The following is a 23850-nucleotide window of genomic DNA, read 5'->3' on the forward strand; positions in this document are numbered from 1 at the left end:
GAGGTAGGGGTAGAGTCCAGCCCCCAGCAGCAGTACCAGTGGCAGAGCCTCAGGTGGATTTTGACGAGGAGGTTCCGGCCCCAGTAGTTCTGGTGGGCCCATCTAAGGTCCTAGAGGGTTTTATTGCTACCCCAGTTCTTCAGGACTCTCTGGTCTGATTGGTGGGCCTCATGGAGAGTGTCACCCAAGCAGATTTGCTTCCTATAGCACCAGCCGTCTCTCAGGCTAGAAGAGGGGCTCAGACTCCTACTACTTGCACTCCGGAGCAGGTAGCTCCCCAGATTCAGACTCTAGCGATTCAGCCCGTTGGAGCAGTTCAGCTGGGTGTAGTAGCTCAGACCGACGATGGAGCGACTATGTCCGCCGATGCTTTGTCGAGGCTGGATAGGTTCGCCAAGCTCTTCACTTCTACTTTCAGCAGTGCATCGAGGATCCCTAGGATTATCTAGACAGTTGCCACGAGGTTCTCAGGAACATGGGTATTGTTGAGACAAATGGGGTCGATTTTGCTACATTTCGCATGTCTGGATCCATGAAGACTTGGTGGAGGGATTATTGCTTAGCTAGGCCAGCCGGGTCGCCATCTTTGACTTGGGAGCAATTTACAGTGTTGTTTCTGTAGAAGTTTCTCCCCATTACTTAGAGAGAGGCCTATTGGAGGCAGTTTGAGCGCCTCCTACAGGGTTCCATGATGGTCACCCAGTATGAGACCAGGTTCATCGACTTAGCTCGCCATGCTCTTGTCATACTTCCTACCGAGAAAGAGAGGGTGAGGAGGTTTATTGACGGTCTTATTCAGCCGATTCATCTTCAGATGGCCAAGGAGGCCGGGAGTGAGATCACTTTTCAGGAGGCGACCTATGTGGCCCGCAGAGTTGAGATGGTTCTATCGTAAGGAGGTGGTCATGGGTCGGATAAGAGACCCTATCATTCAGGCAGATTCAGTGGTGCCTCGTCTGAAGGCAGAGATTCATATGGTAGAGGCCATCCTCCTAGGACCTTTCAGTCAGCTCTTCAGGTTTCTTACGGTGATTCAGGGGGCTGTGGTTCTCACATGCAGTATTTTGATCAGCAGCCCTACAGTGCGCCATCAGCTCCTATTAGTGCACAACCGCTCCAGAGTTTTCGGGGTGGTCATTCTAGTCTCCAAGGTCAGTCTTAGTTTCCTCAGCCGCAACATTCAGGTGGATGTTATCAGTGTGGTGAGTATGGTCATATCCGGAGGGCCTGTCCAAGGTTAGTGGGCACTCAGTCGCAGCAGCAGGGTTCCCGTGCTATGATTCAGGCACTAGATGTTCCATAGACCGCCCAGCCAGCTAGAGGTAGGGGTATATGTGCTAGAGGTGGAGGTAGAGGATTTAGAGGTGGAGCTCATGCCACCAGAGGTGGAGGCTAGCCAGCTGCAGGCCGTCCCAGAGAGGTGGTTCAGGGTGGTGGGGCCCAACCCCGATGTTATGCTCTTCCAGCCAGGCCTGAGGCTTCAGATGCAATGATCACAGGTACTGTTCTGGTTTTTGATAGAGATGCTTCAGTGTTAGTTGATCCAGGGTCTACGTATTCGTATGTGTCATTTTATTTTGCACCGTATCTGGTTCTGCCTAGTGATTCACTGAGTATTCCTGTTTATGTGTCTACACCGGTAGGTGATTCTATCATGGTTGATTGAGTCCAGCATTCTTGTATTGTGGTGATAGGGGGTCTCGAGACTCGTGTAGATTTATTGATTTTAGACATGGTCGACTTCAATGTTATATTGGGGATGGACTGGTTATCACCTTACCATGCTATCTTGGATTGCCATGCCAAGATTGTGACCTTAGATTTACCGAGTATGCCTCATTTAGAGTGGAGAGGGACTCCTAGTCATTCTACCCGTAACGTTATCTCTTATGTGAAGGCTTGGCGTATGGTCGAGAAAGGGTGTTTGGCCTATTTGGCCTATGTTCGTGATTCCAGTGTTGAGGTTCCCTCTATTAATTCTGTGCCTGTGGTTCGTGAGTTTCCTGAGGTTTTCCCTTCAGACCTGCCGAGGATGCCACCCGATAGGGATATTAACTTCTGCATTCATTTGGCTCTGGGCACTCAGCCTATTTCTATCCCGCCGTATTGCATGGCCCCGCCAGAGTTGAAAGTGTTGAAGGAGCAGTTGCAAGACTTGCTTGAGAAGGGTTTCATTAGACCTAACATTTTTCCTTGGGGTGCGCCGGTGTTGGTTGTTAAGAAAAAGGATCGTTCGATGAGAATGTGCATTGATTACCGGTAGTTGAACAAGGTTACAATCAAGAATAAGTATCCATTGCCAAGGATTGATGATTTGTTCGATCATCTTCAAGGTGCCAAGGTATTTTCAAAGATTGACTTGAGATCTGGCTACCATCAGTTGAGGATTAGGGCATCCTATGTCCCTAAGACAGCTTTCCGCACTCGGTACGGGCATTATGAGTTCTTGGTCATGTCATTCGGGTTGACAAATTCCCCAGCAGCTTTTATGGATTTGATGAACCGAGTGTTCAGGCCTTATTTGGACTCGTTCGTGATAGTCTTCATTGATGTTATTTTGATATATTCTCGCTGCCAGGAGGAGCACGAGCAACATCTCACAGTGGTTCTTCAGACTCTGAAGGATTCAGCTATATACTAAGTTCTAGAAGTGTGAGTTATGGTTGAGTTCAGTTGTATTTCTAGGTCATGTTGTATCAGCAGAGGGTATTCAGGTTGATCCGAAGAAGATTGAAGCAGTAAAGAACTAGCCTAGACCAACATCAGCTACAAAGATTCGGAGTTTCTTGGGATTGGCAGGCTACTATCGTCGGTTCATAGAGGGGTTCTCATCTATCGTAGCCCCGATGACCAAGTTGACCCAGAAGGGTGCCCAGTTCAGGTGGTCAGATGAGTGTGAGGCGAGCTTTCAGAAGCTCAAGACACCTCTGACTACGACACCAGTGTTGGTTTTGCCCACAGGTTCAGGGCCTTATACAGTTTATTGTGATGCTTCCCGTGTTGGGCTTGGTGCAATGTTGATGAAGGATGGCAAGGTCATTGCCTATGCTTTGAGGCAGTTGAAGATTCATGAGAAGAACTATTCGGTTCATGATTTAGAGTTGGCAGCAATTGTTCACGCATTGAAGATTTGGAGGCATTATCTGTATGGCATGGCATTGTTTACTGATCACAAGAGTCTTTAGTATTTGTTCAAGCAAAAGGAGTTGAATTTGAGGCAGAGGAGGTGGTTGGAGTTGTTGAAGGATTATGATATCACTATCTTATATCACCCGGGAAAGGCCAATGTGGTGGCCGATGCCTTGAGTAGGAAGTCAGCCAGTATGGGCAGTCTTGCTTATATTCCGGTCGGTGAGAGACCGTTTGCCTTGGATGTTCAAGGTTTGGCCAATCGGTCTGTGAGGTTGGATATTTCTGAGCCTAGTCGTGTATTAGCTTGCACGATAGCCCATTTTTCCTTATTGGAGCGTATTCGTGCTTGGCGGTTTGATGATCCCCATTTATGTGTCCTTAAAGACAAGGTGCAACGTGGAGGTGCCAAGCAGGTTACCTTTGGTGATGATGGAGTTTTGAGATTACAGGGTCGAGTTTGTGTGCCTAATGTGGATGGGCTTCAAGAGTTGATTTTAGATGAGGCCCATAGCTCCAGGTACTCTATTCATCTGGGCGCCACGAAGATGTATCAGGATTTGCGGTAGCTTTATTGGTGGCGTAGAATGAAGAAGGATATTGTTGCATATGTGGCTCGGTATTTGAATTGTCAGCAGGTTAATATGAGCATTAGAGGCCTGGTGGATTGTTTCAGAGGATTGAGCTTCCCGAGTGGAAGTGGGAGCGGATCACTATGGATTTCATTGTTGGACTCCAGACTCGAAGGAAATTCGACGCAGTTTAGGTCATTGTTGATAAGCTGACCAAGTCAGCGCATTTCATTCATGTGGCGGTCTCCTATTCATCTGAGAGGTTAGCTGAGATCTATATCCGGAAGATTGTTTGCCTTCATGGTATGCCAGTATCTATCATTTCGGACCGAGGTACGCAATTCACCTCGTGCTTCTAAGAGCAGTTCAGTGAGAGTTGGGCACCCAGGTTGAGTTGAGTACAACATTTCATCCTCAGATGGACGGGCAGTTTGAGTGGACTATTCAGATTTTGGAGGATATGCTCCGAGCCTGTGTCATTGATTTTGGAGGTTCGTGGGATAAGTTCTTGCCTTTAGCAGAGTTTTCCTACAATAAAATATACCAGTCGAGTATTCAGATGGCTCCTTACGAGGCTTTATATGGTAGACGGTGTCGATCTCCGGTTGGATGGTTTGAGATGGAGGAGGATCGGTTGTTGGGTACGGATCTGGTTCAGGAGGCCTTGGACAAGGTCAGGATCATTCAGGATAGGCTTCGTACACCTCAGTCCAGGCAAAAAAGTTATGCAGACCGCAAAGTTCAAGATGTGGCTTTTATGGTTGGTGAGCGGGTGTTGCTCCGAGTGTCGCCTATGAAGGGCGTGATGATATTTGGGAAGAAGGGCAAGCTTAGCCCTAGGTTCATTTGCCCGTTTGAGATTCTTGATCGAGTGGGAGAGGTGGCTTATAGACTTGCATTTCTATCGAGCTTATCAGCCGTGCATCCAGTGTTTCATGTGTCCATGCTCCGGAAATATCACGGCGATCCATCCCACGTGTTAGATTTCAGCACTGTCCAGTTGGACAAGGACCTGTCTTATGAGGAGGAGCCGGTGGCTATTCTAGACCGGCAGGTTCTTCAGTTGAGGTTGAAGAGTTTCCCTTTTGTTCGTGTTCAGTGGAGAGGTCAGCCTCCTAAGGCATCGACTTGGGAGTCCGAGTCCGATATGCGGAGCCGTTATCCTCATCTTTTCCCCAACTCAGGTACTTCCTTCTTCTGTTCGTTCGAGGATAAACGATTGTTTTAGAGGTGGAGAATGTGACGACCCAAAGTGTCATCACTTGTTTTAATCAAATTATATGCTTTCGAGGCCTTGAAAACCTCATTTAGAGTTGCCTCAATTTGCGTGCGCAGTCCGACACGTAGTCGAAAAGCTTAAATATGAAATTCTGTGAAAAATCTAAGTTTTGAATTTAAAAATGAATAAATTTGACTTCGGTCAGTGTTTTGGGTAAACGGACCCGGACCTGTGATTTGACGGTTCCAGAGGGTCCGTAGGAAAATATGGGACTTGGGCGTATGCCCGGAATCGAATTCCGAAGTCCCAAGCCCGAGAAATGAATTTTTAAGAGAAGTTATTTTCTGGAAATGTTTAAGGAAAATTTGAAATGAAATCTGATTAGAAAGCGATGGTATCGGGCCCGTATTTTGGTTCCGACACCTGATATAGGTCTTATATATGGTTTAAGTCATTCCTGTAAAATTTGGTTAGAAACAGACGTCGTTTGACGTGATTCGGACTTGAATTTCTAAATTTGAAACTTGATGAAGTTTGAGAAAAAGTTCTTGATTTTGAGGTTTGATTCATTGTTTTTGAGGTTATTTTGGCGATTTGATCGTACAGATAAGTTCGTATGATGTTTTTGAGTTAGTACATGTGTTTGGTTAGGAGCCCCGAGGGTTCGGGTGTGTTTCGGACGTGTTTCAGGAGGTTTTGAACTTAAGAAAAGTTGCAGATTTTCTGCTGTTAGTGCCCAGGGATTTTACCCTTCACGTTCGCGTGATCCCTCTCGCGAACGTGTATGGCAAAGATGCCAGGTGCCCATTTTCTTCTATGCGAACACGTAGCCCAGGTCGCGAACGCGAGGCAGCGGGGGGCTATACCATCGCGAACGTGTTCCTGGTCACGCGAACGCGAAGGCTAAGGGGGCCTGGGCAGGGGGAGGGGTAGATACCTTACGCAAACGCGACCTGTAGGACGCGAACACGAGGGCTCTAGAAGCTAAAGCTTCGCGATTTTGATCCCTTTAACGCGAACGCGAAGGCCTAACAGCCTGACCCATCACAAACGCGAGGGGTCTGTCGCGATCGCGTAGAGTAAAATCACCCAGTGATTTTTAAAAACCCAAAACAGAACACTTACGGGATTTCTCAAGCGATTATTCACCATAATATCTTAGGTAAGTAATATTTAACTTATTTTCCTCCATTTTCATCATCTATTGAATATCTAGGCCTAAAACATGTGATTAATGATAGAAAATTAGGGATTTGGGTAATGTTAGTGCTTTTTGATTAATTGTGATTTAGACCTCGTTTTGGGGACAAATTCTGGAAATAATTATATATTTGGGCTCGTGGGTGAATGGGTGATTTGATTTTGGTCTGAACCTCGTGTTTTGACCAAGAGGGCCCGGGGTCGATTTTTGGGTTTTTTGGGAAGAATGATTTGAAATCTATAATTAGGCATTGGATTCGCATTGTTTAGCATTTATTGATGTTATGAAGTTATTTATGTATAGATACAATTGATTTGGAGCCAAATTCGAGAGGAAAAACGGTAATTGAGGATTGAGTTGGCCGTGGAAATTTGAGGTAAGTGTTCGGTCTAACTTTAGCTTGAGGGATTAAGAGTTGAGCCATATTTGCTATGTGTTTCTTGTTGAGTACGACGTATAGGCATGGTGACGAGTATCTATACGTTAGTGTCGAGCATGACCGTGAGTCTTAAATTGATACTTGTTGTATTCTTGAATAATACTATGGTAGCAATAGTGAGTAAATCCGTGGTATTGAACAAAGACTTAGTTTATTTTCGTGGAAGTTACTTATGAGTTAGAAATGGTGATAATAGAGATGATTAGGAGTTGAGTTGATACTGGTTATAGCTGATTCTCCCTTGCCGGGACGTATATACTTGTACTGTTGAGTTCCTTTGCCGGGATAGTGTAACTTATGGTTAATCCCTTGCCGGGACTGTTGTTATGATCACTGTATGTTGTATATTTGGAACGGGTTGCGCGCTGCAACATTTTTATTAATATATACATATATGGATCGGGTTGCACGCCGCAACAGATATTATATTGGATCGGGTTGTACGCCACAACAATTATTATATTAGATCTGGTTGCACGCTGCAACAGCTATATATATATATATATATATATATATATATATATATATATATATATATATATATATATATAGATCAGGTTGCATGCCGTAACAGTGTTAAATGATAAGGGATCGGGTTGCGCGCCGCAACAATAGTATTATTACATTGTTTTAGATACTGTACTGTTCTTTCATATTTATTTGGTTTCTGCTAGGTTGAGTTGTTTCCCCGAAGCATGTACCCCCTCCTTTTTTAACTACTTATTACCTATTTACTTTTCCGCCATATATTATATAACTGCACAGGTTTATCTGGAGTCTGGTTCTAGCATCATCACTACCTCGCCGGGGTTAGGCCAGACACTTACCAGCACATGGGGTCGGTTGTGCTGATGCTACACTCTGCACTTATGTGCAGATATCGGAGCAACGTTTGGGCAGCAACATTAGCTCGGGAGCCAGCCTTTAGTCCACCGAGACATCGAGGTAGCCTTGCAGACGTCCGCAGGCCCGACGTCTCCTCTATCCTATTTTGTGTTCTGTTATCTCATGTATTCGAGACAGACAGTATTACCTTTCTTTCAAATTGTTGTATGAAGTATTCTTAGTAGTCCGTAGATGTTGTGACACCAGGTTCTGGGTAGAGACATGTATTGGTTTTCTAGATATTTTGGTTCCATATTTATTTAAGACTTCCGCTAAATTTTATTTTCCGTTGTTACTTAAATGCTTATTCATTGTTAATTTAATTGGTTAAACATGAATTAAAATGAAAGGGTTAATGGTTTCAAAGTTCATGGCTTGCCTAGCTTTCACGAGTAGGCGCCATCACGACTCCCGAGGGTAAAAATTTCGGGTCGTGATAAAATAAAACGAACCACGAACCATTACCAACTATTTATCTACCCAGGGTCTGGTGTCACAATTCACGAACTACCAAAGAGTATTATAAATAATGGACTGAAAGAAGTATATATGTCTGTTTCGAATGAAATAAATCAACAGCTAAATAGTGTAGAGAAGACTCCAGGAGTCTGCGAAAGCCAGCAGATCTACCTCTTGTCTCCAATGAAAATGCGCAGCTACTAAAATCTCCTAACTCTGACCGGTACCTGAATCTGCACAAAAGATTGCAGAGTGTAGTATCAGTACAACTGACCCCATGTACTAAGTAAGTGCCGAGCCTAACCTCGACGAAGTAGTGACGAGGCTATGACGGGGATTTAACAATATAACCTGTGAACAATATATTTAATAAAGCAAGATGAAAATAATAATAATAAACTAAATAACCAGTAGCTTGCAACAGTAAATCAAAATAACCCGGATAGCTCTTTTCAAATAGCAGCTATAATCAACTCCTCAAACTTTCCAAGTTTCAATTTAAATCACAGTAAAAATCAGTGTATGAAAATCTTTTTGATAAAACCAGAGTTTTCCAAATCCTTATTGTTGAAAATTAGTAAAACATAAACATTCACCTTTATCACTCATTGTTGCGGTGCGCAATCCGCTCCCACATGTGCACCCTTATTGCTCCTCCCTATATATATATCACCCTTATTCCTCTTATTACGCCATGCAACCAGATCCCACCTGTCCACCCTTATCACTCCTTGTTGCGGAGTGCAACTCGCTCCCACCAAACATATCACATCACGTTATTTATAAAAAAGATTTTCACAATTTAAGTCAAATCCTTTCACAATATTTATGTCTCAACAACTGTAAACATAACAAGTTTCACTTTAAATAACAAGAAGAGCAGAATATGACATAATGACAATAAAACAATGAGTGTTCCAGCCTTTATTTAATAAATAGTAAAACATGAATATTCTCCCTTGTTGCTCCTTGTTGCGGCGTGCAATCCGATCCCATATGTCCATCCTTATTGCTCCTCCCTATATATATATATATATATATATCACTCTTATTTCTCCCGTTGAGGCATGCAACCCAATCCCACTTGTCCACCCTTATTACTCCTTGTTGCGGTGTGCAATCCGCTCCTACCAGACATATCATATCTGTTTATTTACGAAAACTTTCACAATTCAGGCAAAGCCTTTCACAACATCTTTGTATCAACAATTGTATATAGAAGCTGTAAAACTTATAAACTTCATCAATTATCATTTCACGACGAAACCAACTGGAAATTATATACATATCGTAACACTGACATCCAACTCAATCCTTATGTAACATATCAAAATCAAGAGAACAACGAACACTTCCAAAATACTCAAATCAATACTTAACAATAAGTAAATGAATCCAATTAGACATATAAGCATCATTGCCTGAAAGAATTAAGCCCGGAAGCAAATAATTGAAAATAGGGAAGGGATCATGTTCAACAATAACTTAGTGGTGCACAGATACTCGTCACCTCATCTATACACCACACACATGCAAATTCACATAGCATTTAAGTGCCAATTCCTATTCCCTCAAGTCAAGGTTAAACCAAGCACTTACCTCAATCTCACAAGCAATCACTACTCTAGCACGGCTTTTCCTTTAGAATTTGTCTCTAACCCGCTCGAATCTAATTGGTTCAATATCATCAATTATTGCTTAAAAGAATCAACTTTAATGAAAACTATGATTTTCCTAGGTTTTCTTATCAAAATACAAAAATCAACCTCGGACCTGCTTGGTTTAAACTCGAGGTTCGGACAAAAACCCGTTTACCCAATCTCCCCCGAGCCTGAATATGCAATTAGTTTTGGAATCTGAACTCAATTCGAGGTCTAAATCCCTAAATTTTGAAATTCCTAAGTTCTACCCAAAACCCAAATTTTTACCATGAAAACTCTAGATTTTTGGTTGAAATCTTGTTAAAAGTTGTTAAGGAATGAAAGAAATTAGTTAGAGATCACTTACTAATGATTTGGAGAAGTTTAGGTCATTGAAAAATCGCCTATGGAGGTTTAGGGTTTGAGAGAATTGGAAAAGAAGTGAAAAGCCCGTCAAAAAGCTGATATAATAGGTTGTGGGTCTCGCATTTGTAAACTAGAGTTCGCATTTGCGAACCTTGAGGTTTACGGGAATTATCGCAAATGCGATAAAAAATATCGCATTTACGACCCAAAATCTCGCAAATGCGAGATCTGAGGCTGGCCATTGACTTCGCAAATGCGAAGCCAGATCTCGCATTTGCAAGATTTGAGGCATGCAACACCGGATGTTCAGCTGTTGTGTATTTTTCTAAGTCTAGACACTCCATAGCCTACCGGAAACTCACCCAAGCCCTCGGGGTTCCAAACCAAACATGCACGCAAGTTTAAAAATACCATACGGACTTGCTCGTGTGATCAAATCATCAAAATAACATCAAAATCTACATATTTAACCTCAAAACTCAAGATTTCATCAAGAACACTCAAACTCCTAACTTTTCATCCGGATGTCCAAATTACATCAAATTAACTCCAATTCTCATGAAATTTTACAGATAGGACTTAAATAACATAATAGACTTGTTTCGGGCTCCGGAATCAAAATACGGCCCGATATCATCCATTTTATATATTATTTAATTTATTTATTTCCTTTAAAAACCAGCACAATAATTTTCTTCAAAAAATATTTTTTAAGGCTAGGGACCTCAGAATTAAATTCTGGGTATATGCCTAAGTCCCATATTTTACTGTGGACCTCCTGGGATCATCGGAACACTGGGTCCGTTTACTCAAAATGTTGACCAAAGTCAACTAAAACCAAATTTTAACTCTAAAAATTTGATTTCTCATATTTTCACATAAAAGTTTCCGGTTTCACGCCCGAGCTATGCATGCAAATCCAGGTAAACAAAATTAATATTTTTGAGGCTAATGAGCCTAGAATTGAGTCTTATTTTATAAGTTGACCTTATGGGTCATCACATATGAATAAGTCTAGTTCCACTTAGTGTAATGGATCTTGACTTGGCTCTGCTGAATGATAAGCCCGCTGAATGATAAGCCCGCTGCCATTACTGATACGAGCAGTGCAGATGAGAAGTCTTTTCATAAATTTATGCTCTAATCGGCTGAGCCTTATGTTTATGCGAATGAGTATCTCCGACAACATTAAGAGTAATATTTCACAAACAGAAAGTGACAGGGAATACCTGAAGTTTGTGGAAGAATATTTTTGTTCTACAGATAAGTCTCTCGCTGGTACACTAATGGCTGAACTCACGACCATGAAGTTTGATGGGTCGCGTAGTATGCAAAATTATATCATTGATATGATTAACATTGCAGCAAAACTTCAGACCCCGGGGATGAAAGTTGATGACTCTTTCTTGGTTCAGTTTATTCTGAACTTGTTGCCTCCTGAGTATGGACCTTTTCAAATTAACTATAACACTCTGAAGGATAAGTGGAATGTTAGTGAATTGTCTAGTATTCTTACTCAGGAGGAGTCAAGACTTAAGAAACAAGGGAGTCATTCAATTAACCTCATGGGTCACATAGCTGGTAAATGACTTTAAGTGAAGGCCAACAAGTTCAAGAAGAAGAAAGCACATGCCAAAGCTTCATATGATGCTAACAAGGAACATAAGGCAGATACATGTCATTTTTGTAACAAGAAAGGACACTATTAGAAAGATTGCCTTAAACGTAAAGCTTGGTTCGAAAAGAAAGGTACAATTGCTTTTGTATGTTTTGAATCAAATTTAGTAGAAGTTCCTAATAATACTTGGTAGCTTGATTCTGGTGCAACTGCTCATGTATATACTACTTTGCAAGGATTCCTTACGATCCAAACTATAAATCCAAATAAGGATTTATTGTTCGTAAAAAATCATATGAAGGCTCCAATTGAAGGCATAGGGACTTATCGTTTAATTATGGAGACTGGACGTCACCTTGATCTATTATAGACTCTTTATGTACCTTCAGTTTCTAGGAGTTTGATTTCTCTTTCAAGACTTGATGTTTCTGGATTTGATTTAAAGTTTGAAAATGGTTGTTTCAATTTATATAAGAATGGTATTTTTTTATGGTTCTGGTTTATATAAATTAAAACTTGATATTGATTTTTCTGAATCCCTTCTTACTGTTCAACATAATGTTGGAATTAAACGTAGTTCACTAAATGCGAGTTTTTCTTACTTGTAGCATAGGTGTTTGGGTCATATATCCAAAGAAAGGTTAGAAATATTAGTAAAGAATGAGAATCTTCCGAATTTAAACTTTACTGATCTTACTATATGTTTGGATTACATTAAGGGAAAGCAAACAAAGCATAGTAAGAAAGGTGCCACAAGAAGCACCCAGCTTCTTGAATTATATACACCGATATTTGTGGATCCTTTGATGTTTATCTTTTGGTGGAGAAAAATATTTTATCACTTTTATCGATGACGTTTCACGTTATGGATACATCTATTTATTGAAAGAAAAATCTCAAGCAACAGATACTCTCAATGTGTTTGGTGATGAGGTTGAAAGACAATTAGATAAAAAGGTAAAAATCATTAGGTCAGATAGAGGTAGTGAATCTTATGGAAAATATAATGAATCAGGATAATGTCCAGGTTCCATTTGTAAAGTTCCTCGAGGAACGTGGCATATGTGCACAATATACTATGCCAGGAACACCTTAACAAAATGGTGTTGCAGAAAGGTCTAATTGAACACTTATGGATATGGTTAGGAGCATCATGAGTAATTCATCACTATCCAAATCATTGTGGATATATGATCTTAAAACCGCTATATATTTATTAAACAGGATTCCTAGTAAGGCAATTCCACAGACCCCTAATTTAAGGCACCTGCATGTTTGGGGTTGCCCAGCGGAAGCTGGAGTTTATAATCCACAAGAAAAGAAATTAGATTCTCGAATAGTAAGCTCTTACTTTATTGGTTACCTAGAGAAATCTAAAGGGTATGTGTTTTACTGTCCAAACCATAGTTCAAGAATTTAGTGGAAGTGTTGAAAAGCAAAGTGTGAAAATAAAAGAGGTAAGGGTCAATATTCCATTATCCACGAATATGCCTACTTCCACACAAATACCAAATATTGTTCCAGTTGTTAAAGTAGAGCAACATTTGGATGAAACACTTCATGAAGAAACTAATTCACAAATATCCAACATAAATGAACCAAAAGAAATGTCATTTAGAAAATCGGCTATTTCAGATGATTATTGGTTTATTTGCAAGAATCGGATTTTGACATTGGTCTTAATAAGGATCCGGTTTCATATTCACAAGCCATACAAAGTAATGAGTTTGACAAATGGATTGATTCCATGAAGCAAGATTTAAAATCCATGGAATACAATAGAGTCTAGGGTCTCATTGAATTGCCAGAAAGTTCTAAAAGAATCGAGTGCATATGGGTCTTTAAGACCAAACACAATTTAAATGGCAATATTGAATGATATAAAGCCAGATTTTTTTCCAAGGGCTATACTTAGAAAGGAGGTATTGATTATAAAGAGACATTTTCACTGGTCTCAAAGAAAGACTCGTTAAGAATTATTATGGCTTTGATGGTTCATTATGATTTAGAGTTACACCAAATGAATATGAAAACTGCCTTTCTTAATGGAGACCTCGAGGAAGAAATTTATATGGACCAACCAGATGGTTTTGAAACTAATGGAAAAGGTTAAATAGTGTGTAAACTGAAGAAGTCAATATATGGACTAAAACAAGCCTCACGACAATGGTATATAAAATTTAATGATACCATAACATCTTTTGGATTTGTAAAAAATACCATTGATCGGTGTATATACCAAAAGATCAGTAGGAACAAGTTTATATTTTTAGTCCTATATGTTGATGATATCCTACTTTCTGTTAATGATTTAGGCATATTGCGTGAGACTAAAGATTTTCTCTCTAAGATTTTTGAAATGAAAGATATGGGTGAGGCATCCTATGTGATAGGAATAGAAATATTCCGTGATAGATCACAAGGATTATTGGGATTGTCTCAGAAAGGCTATATCGAAAGAGTTCTAGAGAGATTTAACATGAATAATTGTTTAGCATGAATTGTTCCAATTCAAAAAGGGGATAAATTTTTTCTTATGCAATGCCCTAAGAATGATGTAGAACTAAAAGAAATGAAATCAACTCCTTACTCTTTTATTGCTGGTAGTTCGGTGTATGCTCAGACTTGCACAAGATCGGATATTAGTTTTGCGGTTGGAATGCTAAGAAGATGTTATAGTAACCTAGGAATTGATCACTGGAAAGCTACAAAGAAAGACTTAAGGTACCTGAAAGGAATGAAGGATCACATGCTCATGTATAGAAGATCCAAGCATTTGGAAGTTGTTGGATACTCGGATTCAGATTTCGTTGGATGTATTGACACTAGAAAGTCCACGTTTGGTTATTTGTTCCAATTAGCTGAAGAAGTAATATCATGGAAGAGTGCCAAACATTCTGTCATTATTACATCCATGATGGAAGCAGAATTTATGGCATGTTTTGAAGCCATAATTAATGCATTAGGAATGCGAAACTTTATTTCAAGACTTGGGATTGTCGACACTATTACCAAGCCGCTGAAAATTTACTGTGATAATTCGACAGCAGTATTCTTCTCCAAGAATGATAATTACTCCAAAGGTGCCAAACATATGAAATTAAAGTACTTTCCCGTCAAAGAGGAAGTTCAGAAACAAAGAGTGTCACTTGAGCATATTAGAAATGATCTCATGATTGCAGATTTGTTAACGAAAGGTTTTGTCACGACCCAAACCAGATTAAAATTAGAGTTTACAATGTTCCCCTAATACCAAAAAAAGGAAGTAAAGATAATAATAGAGGAGAATCAAGGGATGAGGACGCCGACAACTACCTCGTATGTCTTCGACAACCACAAGAGCACGAGCTCAACAATCTCTATGAACGGGCTCACCTGAATCTGCACACAAGGTGCACGGAGTAACGTGAGTACTTCTAACTTAGTAAGTAACAAAATTATATAAGGAACAGAGTAACAAAATCGAGCTACACAAAATACAGTTCTTTCCAGAAATCTCAGTGAAGAAAATTAGGTAAGCTTTCAAACCGATGTTCTAAAATCATGGCATTTTGAGCTCAAGTGAAAACCATATAAGTACTCAAAAATATCACAACAGCAACAACTAGAAATAACGTGCAACAATAAATAAAAGCAAGTACAACCTCACAGGACTACTGTCACTCATCTATCTCAACAGCACAATCACTCGGCTCTTAGCCTCATACTCGCAATCAAGGTACCTTCTCTCATTGGGGGGATTTCAGACCCCGGAAGGGCTCCTACAACCCAAGCGCTATATTGTTGCGGCGTGCAGCCTGACCCAATACTGGTGCACTGTGCAGCCTGATGCATACATTGCTGCGACATGCAGCCCGATCCATACATTATTGCGGTGTGCAGTCCGATCCAAGTACTGCTACAACGTGCAGCATAATTCGATAACATTGCCCCAAGGCATGTTGCGGCGTGCGACCCATTCCAATATTACTATGGTGCGCAATCTGATCTAACATATCTCATACATCTCTCAACCCGGCATTTCAGGCCCTATATTAGTCACTAGCCTCTCCAGCCTCACAATTATCACAATAATAGCCCAAACAAGGAATATAACTAGTAATAATCAAATCATGATAGAGAGTTGAGATAAAATGCATAAGTAAACAGTGACTGAGTACAAGACATCAGTTTCGCAGTCAATACAACAAGTTCACGACCATTGCGAGTCCCAACAATGTTTGCATATAACAATGGATAACAATGGAAAAGTAAGAATGAAAAAGTAATAACAATGGATATTTGACTTTACAGTCTACCGGGACGGACCAAGTCTCAATCCCACACGGTGCACGCTCACATATTCGTCACCTAGCATATGCATCACCACCAAATACCAACATCATATAAATTTCTCGGGGTTTTATACCTTCAAGACCAGATTTAAGACCGTTACTTACCACAATCCAAAAAAATCCCTACTTCGCAATGGTCTTGCCTCTCGATTCGGCCTCCAAATACTCCGAATCTAGTCACAACTAGTACAATTCCATTAATATATGCTAAAGGAAGCAATTCCACAAGAAAAACTACCAAATTAGACGCAAAAACTGAAACTAGCTCAAACTCAGCCCCACGTCTCGAAATCCGACAAAAGTTGCAAAACTTGATAGCTCATTCACTCACAAGTCTAACCATAAGAAATTTATCAAAATCCGACATCATTTGGTCCCTCAAATCATAAATTTACACACTCCAAAATCCCAAGCCTAACCCCTCATTTTCACTCCTAAACCCCACTAATTAGATGATAAAACAACGGAAAAACACCATAGACAGGAGTATTAGAGCTCAAGCAACTTACCTCGCTAAAAAACCCTTGAATCCCCTTCAAAATCACCCCAAAGAACTCCAAAGTCCAACTAAAAATGGTGCAAATGAACAAAAATTCGCGAAATCTTCTATTTATAGGTTCTGCCAGGCTTTTCGCACCTACAGCTAAAATTGCGCACCTACGGTGCCGCATTTGCGCAAAAATTTCCACACCTGCAGAAAAACACTAAAACCCCCAACTTCGCACATGCGCTCCCTATCTGCATCTGCGACCTTGCAGGTTCAAAAATAACCTCGCACCTGCGGCCACTGCCCGACCTCCTCTCTTTAGCATCTGCGTGCAATTACCCGCTTCTGCGGGCTCGCAAGTGCACACACCCACTCGCACATGCGGTTCTCTCTAGTCAAACACTCTCCCTCACCTATGTCAGCCCCAATGCTCCTGCGGTAATACCTTCGCAGGTGTGATTACACCAGTAACAATCAACTTTAGCATTTCTCCAAACTTCATACTTGATCTGTTAACCACCCGAAACATACCCGAGGCACTTGGGACTTCAACCAAACATGTCAACAAGTCATATAACCCCATACAAACTTAGTCGAACCTTAGAATAACCCAAAACAACATCAAAACACCAAATTACCCTCGGATTCAAGCCTAAAAACTTCTAAACTTGCAAATTCCGCAAACGATGCCTAAACCTACCAAACCATGTCCGAATGACCTCATATTTTACCCACACGTCACAAATGATACTATGAACATACTCCAACTTTCGGAAATCCATTCCGACCCCGATATCAAATTTTTCACTACCGACCAAAATCGTCAAAATTCAAACTTTCGCCAATTCAAGCCTAATTCTACTACGGACCTCCATATTCCATTCTGGTCGTGCTCCTAAGTCAAAATCACATAACGGAGCTAACAAAATCTTTAAAATTTAAATCCGAGATTGTTTACACATAAGTCAACATTCGATTGACTTTTCTAACTTAAGCTTCTAAATAAGAGACTAAATGTTTCATTACACTTCGAAACCACTCCAGACCCAAACCAACTAACCCGATACATCAAATATAGCTAAAAAGCACAAAAGAAGCAGAAATAGGGAAACTAGGGCTATAACTCTCAAAACGACCTGCCTGGTTGCTACATCCTCCCCCTCTTAAACAAACATTCATCCTCGAACGGGTCTAGAAATATACTTGAAGTCTCAAGTGGACTCCTCCAAAAGCTGACCTCTCCACTACACCTTCACTACAACTATGTCCTTTGACCTCAACTTTCGAACCTGCCAATCCAAAATGGCTACCGTATTCACATCATAAGTCATATCACCCTCCAATTGAACCATGCTGAAGTCCAAAACATGGGACGGATCTCCAATATACTTCTAGAGCATGGAAACATGAAACACTAGGTGCACACTCGGCAAGATGGGTGGCAAGGAAAGATTATAAGCCACCTCCCCTATCCTCTGAAGCACCTCAAAAGGCCCAATAAACCAGGGGCTCAACTTGCCCCTCTTCCCAAACCTCATAGCACCCTTCATGGGTGATACCTTCAGCAACACCTTTTCCCCAACCATAAAAGACACTTCATAGACCTTCCTATCCACACAGCTCTTCTGCCTAGACTGCACCGTGAAAAGCCGCTCCTGAATCAATTTCACCTTATCTAATGCGTCCTGAACCAAGTCAGTACCCAAGAGCCTAGCCTCACATAGATCAAACCATCCTACCAGAGATCTACACCACCTCCCATATAAAGCCTCGTAAGGAGCCATCTGTATAATCGATTGATAATTATTATTATATACAAACTCCGCAAGCAGCAGAAACTGGTCTCATGAACCCCCAAAGTCAATGACATAAGCACGCAACATGTCCTCCAATATCTGAATAGTGCGCTCGGACTGTCTATCCATCGGAGGGTGAAAAACTGTGCAACCCAACCTGAGTACCCAACTCTCGCTGCACAGCCCTCCAAAACTGCGATGTGAACTGAGTACCTCTATTTGAAATGATGGAAACTGGGACACCATGTAGGCGAACAATCTCTCAAATATAAATCTCAACCAACCGCTCTGAAGTGTAAGTAGTACCAACTGGAATGAAGTGTGCAGACTTGGTTAGTCGATCCATAATAACCCAAATAGCATAGAACTTCCTCGAAGTCCATGGGAGCCCAACTACAAAGTCCATGGTGATCCGCTCCCACTTACACTCCGAGATCTCTAATATTTGAAGCAAGCCACCCGGTCTCTGATGCTCATACTTAACATGCTGACAGTTGAGACACCGAGCTATAAACCCAACTATATCTTTCTTCGTCCGCCTCTACCGATAGTGCTATCTCAAATCATGGTACATCTTCGCGACACCCGGATGGATAGAGTACTGTGAGCTGTGGGCCTCCTCAAGAATCAACTCCCGAAGCCCAACTACATTAGGCAAACATATACGACCCTGCATCTTCAACACACCGTTATCACCAATAATCACATCTCTAGCATCACCTCACCAGACCCTGTCCTATAGAACAAGTAGATCGGGGTAATCATACTGACGCTCCCTGATATGGTCATAAAGAGAAGACCTGGAGACCACACAAGCCAATACCCGACTCGGTTCCGAAATATCCAATCTCACAATCTGGATCGCTAAGGCTTGAATATCCAATGCTAATGGTCTCTCTACTGCCAGAAGATATGCTAAACTCCTCAAACTCTCCACCCGGTGACTCAAATCATCGGCCATCACATTGGCCTTCCCCGAATGGTACAAAATAGTTATATCATAGTTCTTAAAAAGCTCCAACCATATCCGCTAATGTAAATTAAGATCCTTCTACTTAAATAGATGTTGCAGACTCCATTGTTCAATATAGATCTCACAATGAACCCCTTACAAGTAATGGCGCCAAATCTTCAAGGCATGAACAATGGTTGCTAACTCAAGATCATGGATAAGATAGTTCTTCTCATGGGTCTTCAACTGGCGCGAGGCATAGGCAATCACCCTACCCTCCTACATCAGAACACATCCAATGCTTATCCTAGAGGCATCACAATACACGGTGTAAGAACCTGAAGCTGATGGCAGAAATAACACTAGAGTTGTGGTCAAGGCAGTCTTGAGCTTCTAAAAGCTTTCCTCACACTCATCCGACCACCTGAATGGAGCACACTTTTGGGTCAATTTTGTCAAGGGCGATGCAATAAATGAAAATCCCTCCACAAAGCGACGGTAATAACCCGCCAAACCAAGAAAGCTCCTAATCTCCGTGGTTGAGGACCGTCTAGGCCAACTCTACACCGCCTCTATCTTCTTCGGATCCACCTGAATACCCTCACTGGAAACCACGTGTCCCATGAATTCTACTCAATCGAGCCAAAACTCACACTTGGAGAACTTTACATAAAGCTTCTCCTCCATCAATCTCAGTAATACAATCTTCAAATTCTGAGCATGCTCCTCCTGGCTATGAGAGTACACCAGGATGTCATCAATGAATACAATAACAAATGAGTCCAAATAAGGCTGGAATACACTATTCCTCAAATGCATGAGCGTTGCTGGGGCATTGGTCAACCCAACAGTCATCACCAAGAACTTATAATGGCCATAACGGGTCCTGAAAGCTGTCTTAAGAATATCCAAATCCCAAATCTTTAGCTGGTGATAACCGAACCTCAAATCAATCTTGGAAAACACCCTCTCTCCCTAAAGCTAGTCAAATAAATCATCAATACCAGGCAAAGGATACTTGTTCTTAACTGTGGCCTTGTTCAATTTCCTGTAATCAATGCACATCCTCATGGAACTATTCTTCTTCTTCACAAATAGAACTAGTGCACCCCAAGGTGACACACTAGGCCGAATAAACCTCTTATCAAGGAGTTCCTAAAGTTGTTCTTTCAATTACTTTAACTCCACCGATGTCATATAATACAGTAGAATAGAGATGTGCTGAGCGCCCGACACCAAATCAATACTAAAGTCAATATCCCTGTCAGGCGGCATGCTTGGCAGGCTTGCAGGAAACACATCCAGAAAATCACGTACACTGGAACAGAATCAACGGTAGGAGTCTCTGCACTAATATTCCTTACAAAAGCCAAATAAGATAGGCAAACCGTGTCAACCATACGACAAGCCTTCAAATATGAAATCACCCTACTTGGTACATAATCTATAGAACCACTCTACTCAACCCTCGAAAATCCCCGCATCGCCAATGTCACGGTCTTAGCGTGACAATCTAGAGTAACATAGCATGGATATAACCAATCCATACCCAATATAACATCCAAGTCAACCATACTGAGCAACAAAAGGTCCACTCGGGTCTCCAAACCCCCAATAGTCACCACACATAACCGATATACGCGATCTATAATAATAGTATCGCCCACAGAAGTAGATACATGAATTGATAAAACTAAAGACTCATAGGGCATATCCAAAAAATGAGAAAAATACGAGTAAACATATAAATACGTGAAACCAGGGTCAAATAATACCAAGGCATCTTGGTGGCAAACTGAAACAATACCTGTAATCACAGCATCTGAAGAAATGGCATCTGGTCTGGCTGGGAGGGCATAGAAATGTTCCTGGCCACCTCTTGATCTGCCTCCCCCTCTCAGGCTACCCCTAGCTGACTGGGCGGGTGGTGGAGGAATTGATGCTGATGACATAGACTGAATCCTCTATGCAGCAGGACCTCCCACTAGACGGGGACACTCTCTCCTCATTTGACCAAACTCCCCACACTCATAGCAACACCCCAATGCTGGCACTGGTAACTGAAGGGATCCCCAAGCACCGGGATAACTAATAGAAGGACTCGGCATAGACGAACCCTGACCCGATGGAGCACGAGAATAACTCTGCGCTGCGAGGGCACCTAGATATGAGCGACCTTGCTGATAATTGTGAGAACCATGGCTAGATGACGCACCATGGTGAACTGGGTGAGTTGTCTGAGCATGCCTGAATGGACGACCTTTACTATGTTGGAACTAACCCCCAAAAGGAGAACCACTGAATCCACCCTGTCCACGAGGCCTCTTGACCTCCCTCTCAACCCTCTCCTGACCGTGAACCATCTCAATTTGTCGAGCAATGTCAACAACCTCATCAAAAGTAGCACCAGACACTCTCTGGTTTTAAGCAATCGAAGCTGAAAAGTGAGGCCATCTATAAACCTCCTGATCCTCTCTCTGTCAGTGGGAACCAACCAGATCGCATGACGGGCCAACTCTGAGAATCGTATCTTATACTGTGTCACAGACATATCACCCTGACGAAGCTGCTCAAACTGTCTGCGTAGCTCCTCTCTGCGGGACTAAGGTACAAACTTCTCTAGGAAGCTAACGGAGAACTGTTTCCAAGTAAGGGGTGCTGTGCCAACCGGCCTACGCCTCTCACAAGCCTCGCACCAATTGAATATAGCCCCAGAGAATTGGAAAGTAGTGAAGGAGACACCACTGGTCTCCAGAATGCCTGCAGTACGGAGTATCCTCTAACACTTTTCCAAGAAACCTTGTGCATCCCCACCCTCTGCACCACTAAAGATGGAGGCTGGAGTCTCCCAAACCTCTCCAATCTACACTGCTCATCCTCAGGAATATCAAGAACCACATAATCCTGAGCAGCTACAACCGGCTGGGCTGGTGGTGCCCCCGGTGTCTGGAGTCCCTGAACAACCTACTCCGGTGTGTGGGCGGCGAGAGTCTGAGTGCCTTCCCCAGCTTGAGAAGTATCTACGATCGTAGAAATAGAGACCGCTTGAGTAAGGCCAGTACACACTGACAGAATCTGAGCTAGGGCCTCCTGAAGTCCAGGAATCACAATAAGCACCGGTGGTTTCTGAGCTAGTCCCGTTTGGACATCTGCGACTGGGACCTGGTCCTGGTTTGGAGCAATTGGATGGTCTACAGGTACTGCCCCGACTACTGTGTGAGTTGCACCTCTACCCCTACCACGGCCTCGACAGCGGCCTCAGCCTCTCACGACCTTGGCTAGTGGTAATGATGGCTGACCTCCTGACCGGTAGAATCAACATGTTCGCACGACAAGAATTCAAGAATGTGAGATTTTTCCTAAGAGTTCTGCAGTCTCTCAAAGATAAGTATGGACGTCCCCGTACCGAGCTGCAAGACTCTACTAAACCTGCTCATGACCCGTGAGACCTATGTAACCTAGGGTATGATACCAACTTGTCACGACCCAAAACTAACCTTGTCGTTATGGTGCCTATCGTGGTACTAGAAAAGCCGATACATTACCAAAAATACATCAATATTTATTTCAAAAGATAATTCAAAGATCTTCATAATAGAACCTTCATAAAAGAGTTCACCTCAAATAAAAGTGCGGAAAAGAAAGCCCGACATCGGGGTGTCACTAAGTCATGAGCATCTAAACCAGATTAAAATCAGAGTTTACAATGTTCTACTAATACCAAAAAAAGGAAGAAAAGATGACAATATAGGATAATCAAGGGCTGCGGACGCCGACAGCTACCTCATATGTCTCCGACAACCACAAAAGCACGGACTCAACGATTCTACGAATGGGCTCACCTGAATATGCGCACAAGGTGCAGTGAGTAATGTGAGTACATCCAACTCAGTAAGTAACATAATTAAATAAGGAACTGAGTAACAAAATTGAGCTACACAAAATACAGTTCTTTCCAGAAATCTCAATGAAGGAAATTAGGCATGCTTCCAAACCGATGTTCTAAAATCAAGGCATTTTGAGTTCAAGTGAAAACAGTATAAGTACTCCGAAATATCAAAACAACAACAATTAGCAACAACGTGCAACAACAAATAAAAGCAAGTACAGCCACACAGGACTACTGTCACTCATCTATCTCAATAGCTCAATCACTCGGCTCTCAACCTCAATACTCGCAATCAAGGTACATGCGCTTACTGGGGGTGTTCAGACTCCGGAGGGGCTCCTACAGCCCTAGTGCTACATTTCTGCGGCGTGCAGTCCGACCCAATACTGATGCGGTGTATAACCTAATCCATACATTATTGCAGGATGCATCCCCATCCAAGTATTGATGTTGCAGCCCGATCCGATGACATGTCCCGAAGGGCATCAGCGTGCAACCCGATCCAATATTACTGCAGTATGTAGTCCAATCCAATATATCTCACACAACTCTTTACCCAGCATTCAGGCCCTATATCAGTCACTAGCCTCTCCAACCTCACTATTATCACAACAACAACCCAAACAAGGAATATAACTAGTACTAATAAAATCATGAGAGAGAGCTGAGATAAAATGCATAAGTAAACAGTGTTTGAGTACAAGACAACAATTTAGCAGTCAATACAACAAGTTCATGACCACTGCGGGCCCCAATAATGTTTTCATATAACCTAAGCATGGTTTATAACATGTAAGACAGTTAATAACTCAAAAACAAGAATGAACATGTAATAACAATGGCTATTTGACTTTACAGTCTACC

At 41.8% G+C, this 23850-nt stretch overlaps 1 protein-coding gene across 1 annotated transcript; it reads left to right on the top strand.

Moving 5' to 3' along the window:
- The first annotated feature begins 14100 nt into the window (after positions 1–14100).
- LOC138890103 (secreted RxLR effector protein 161-like) lies at positions 14101–14778 on the top strand. The gene has a single exon (XM_070173461.1). It carries the CDS (start codon positions 14101–14103, stop codon positions 14776–14778), a length of 678 nt encoding a protein of 225 aa, XP_070029562.1.
- Positions 14779–23850: the final 9072 nt, after the last annotated feature.

This window comes from Nicotiana sylvestris, chromosome 1 (genome assembly GCF_000393655.2).
Source record: "Nicotiana sylvestris chromosome 1, ASM39365v2, whole genome shotgun sequence".
Taxonomy (NCBI): domain Eukaryota; kingdom Viridiplantae; phylum Streptophyta; class Magnoliopsida; order Solanales; family Solanaceae; genus Nicotiana; species Nicotiana sylvestris.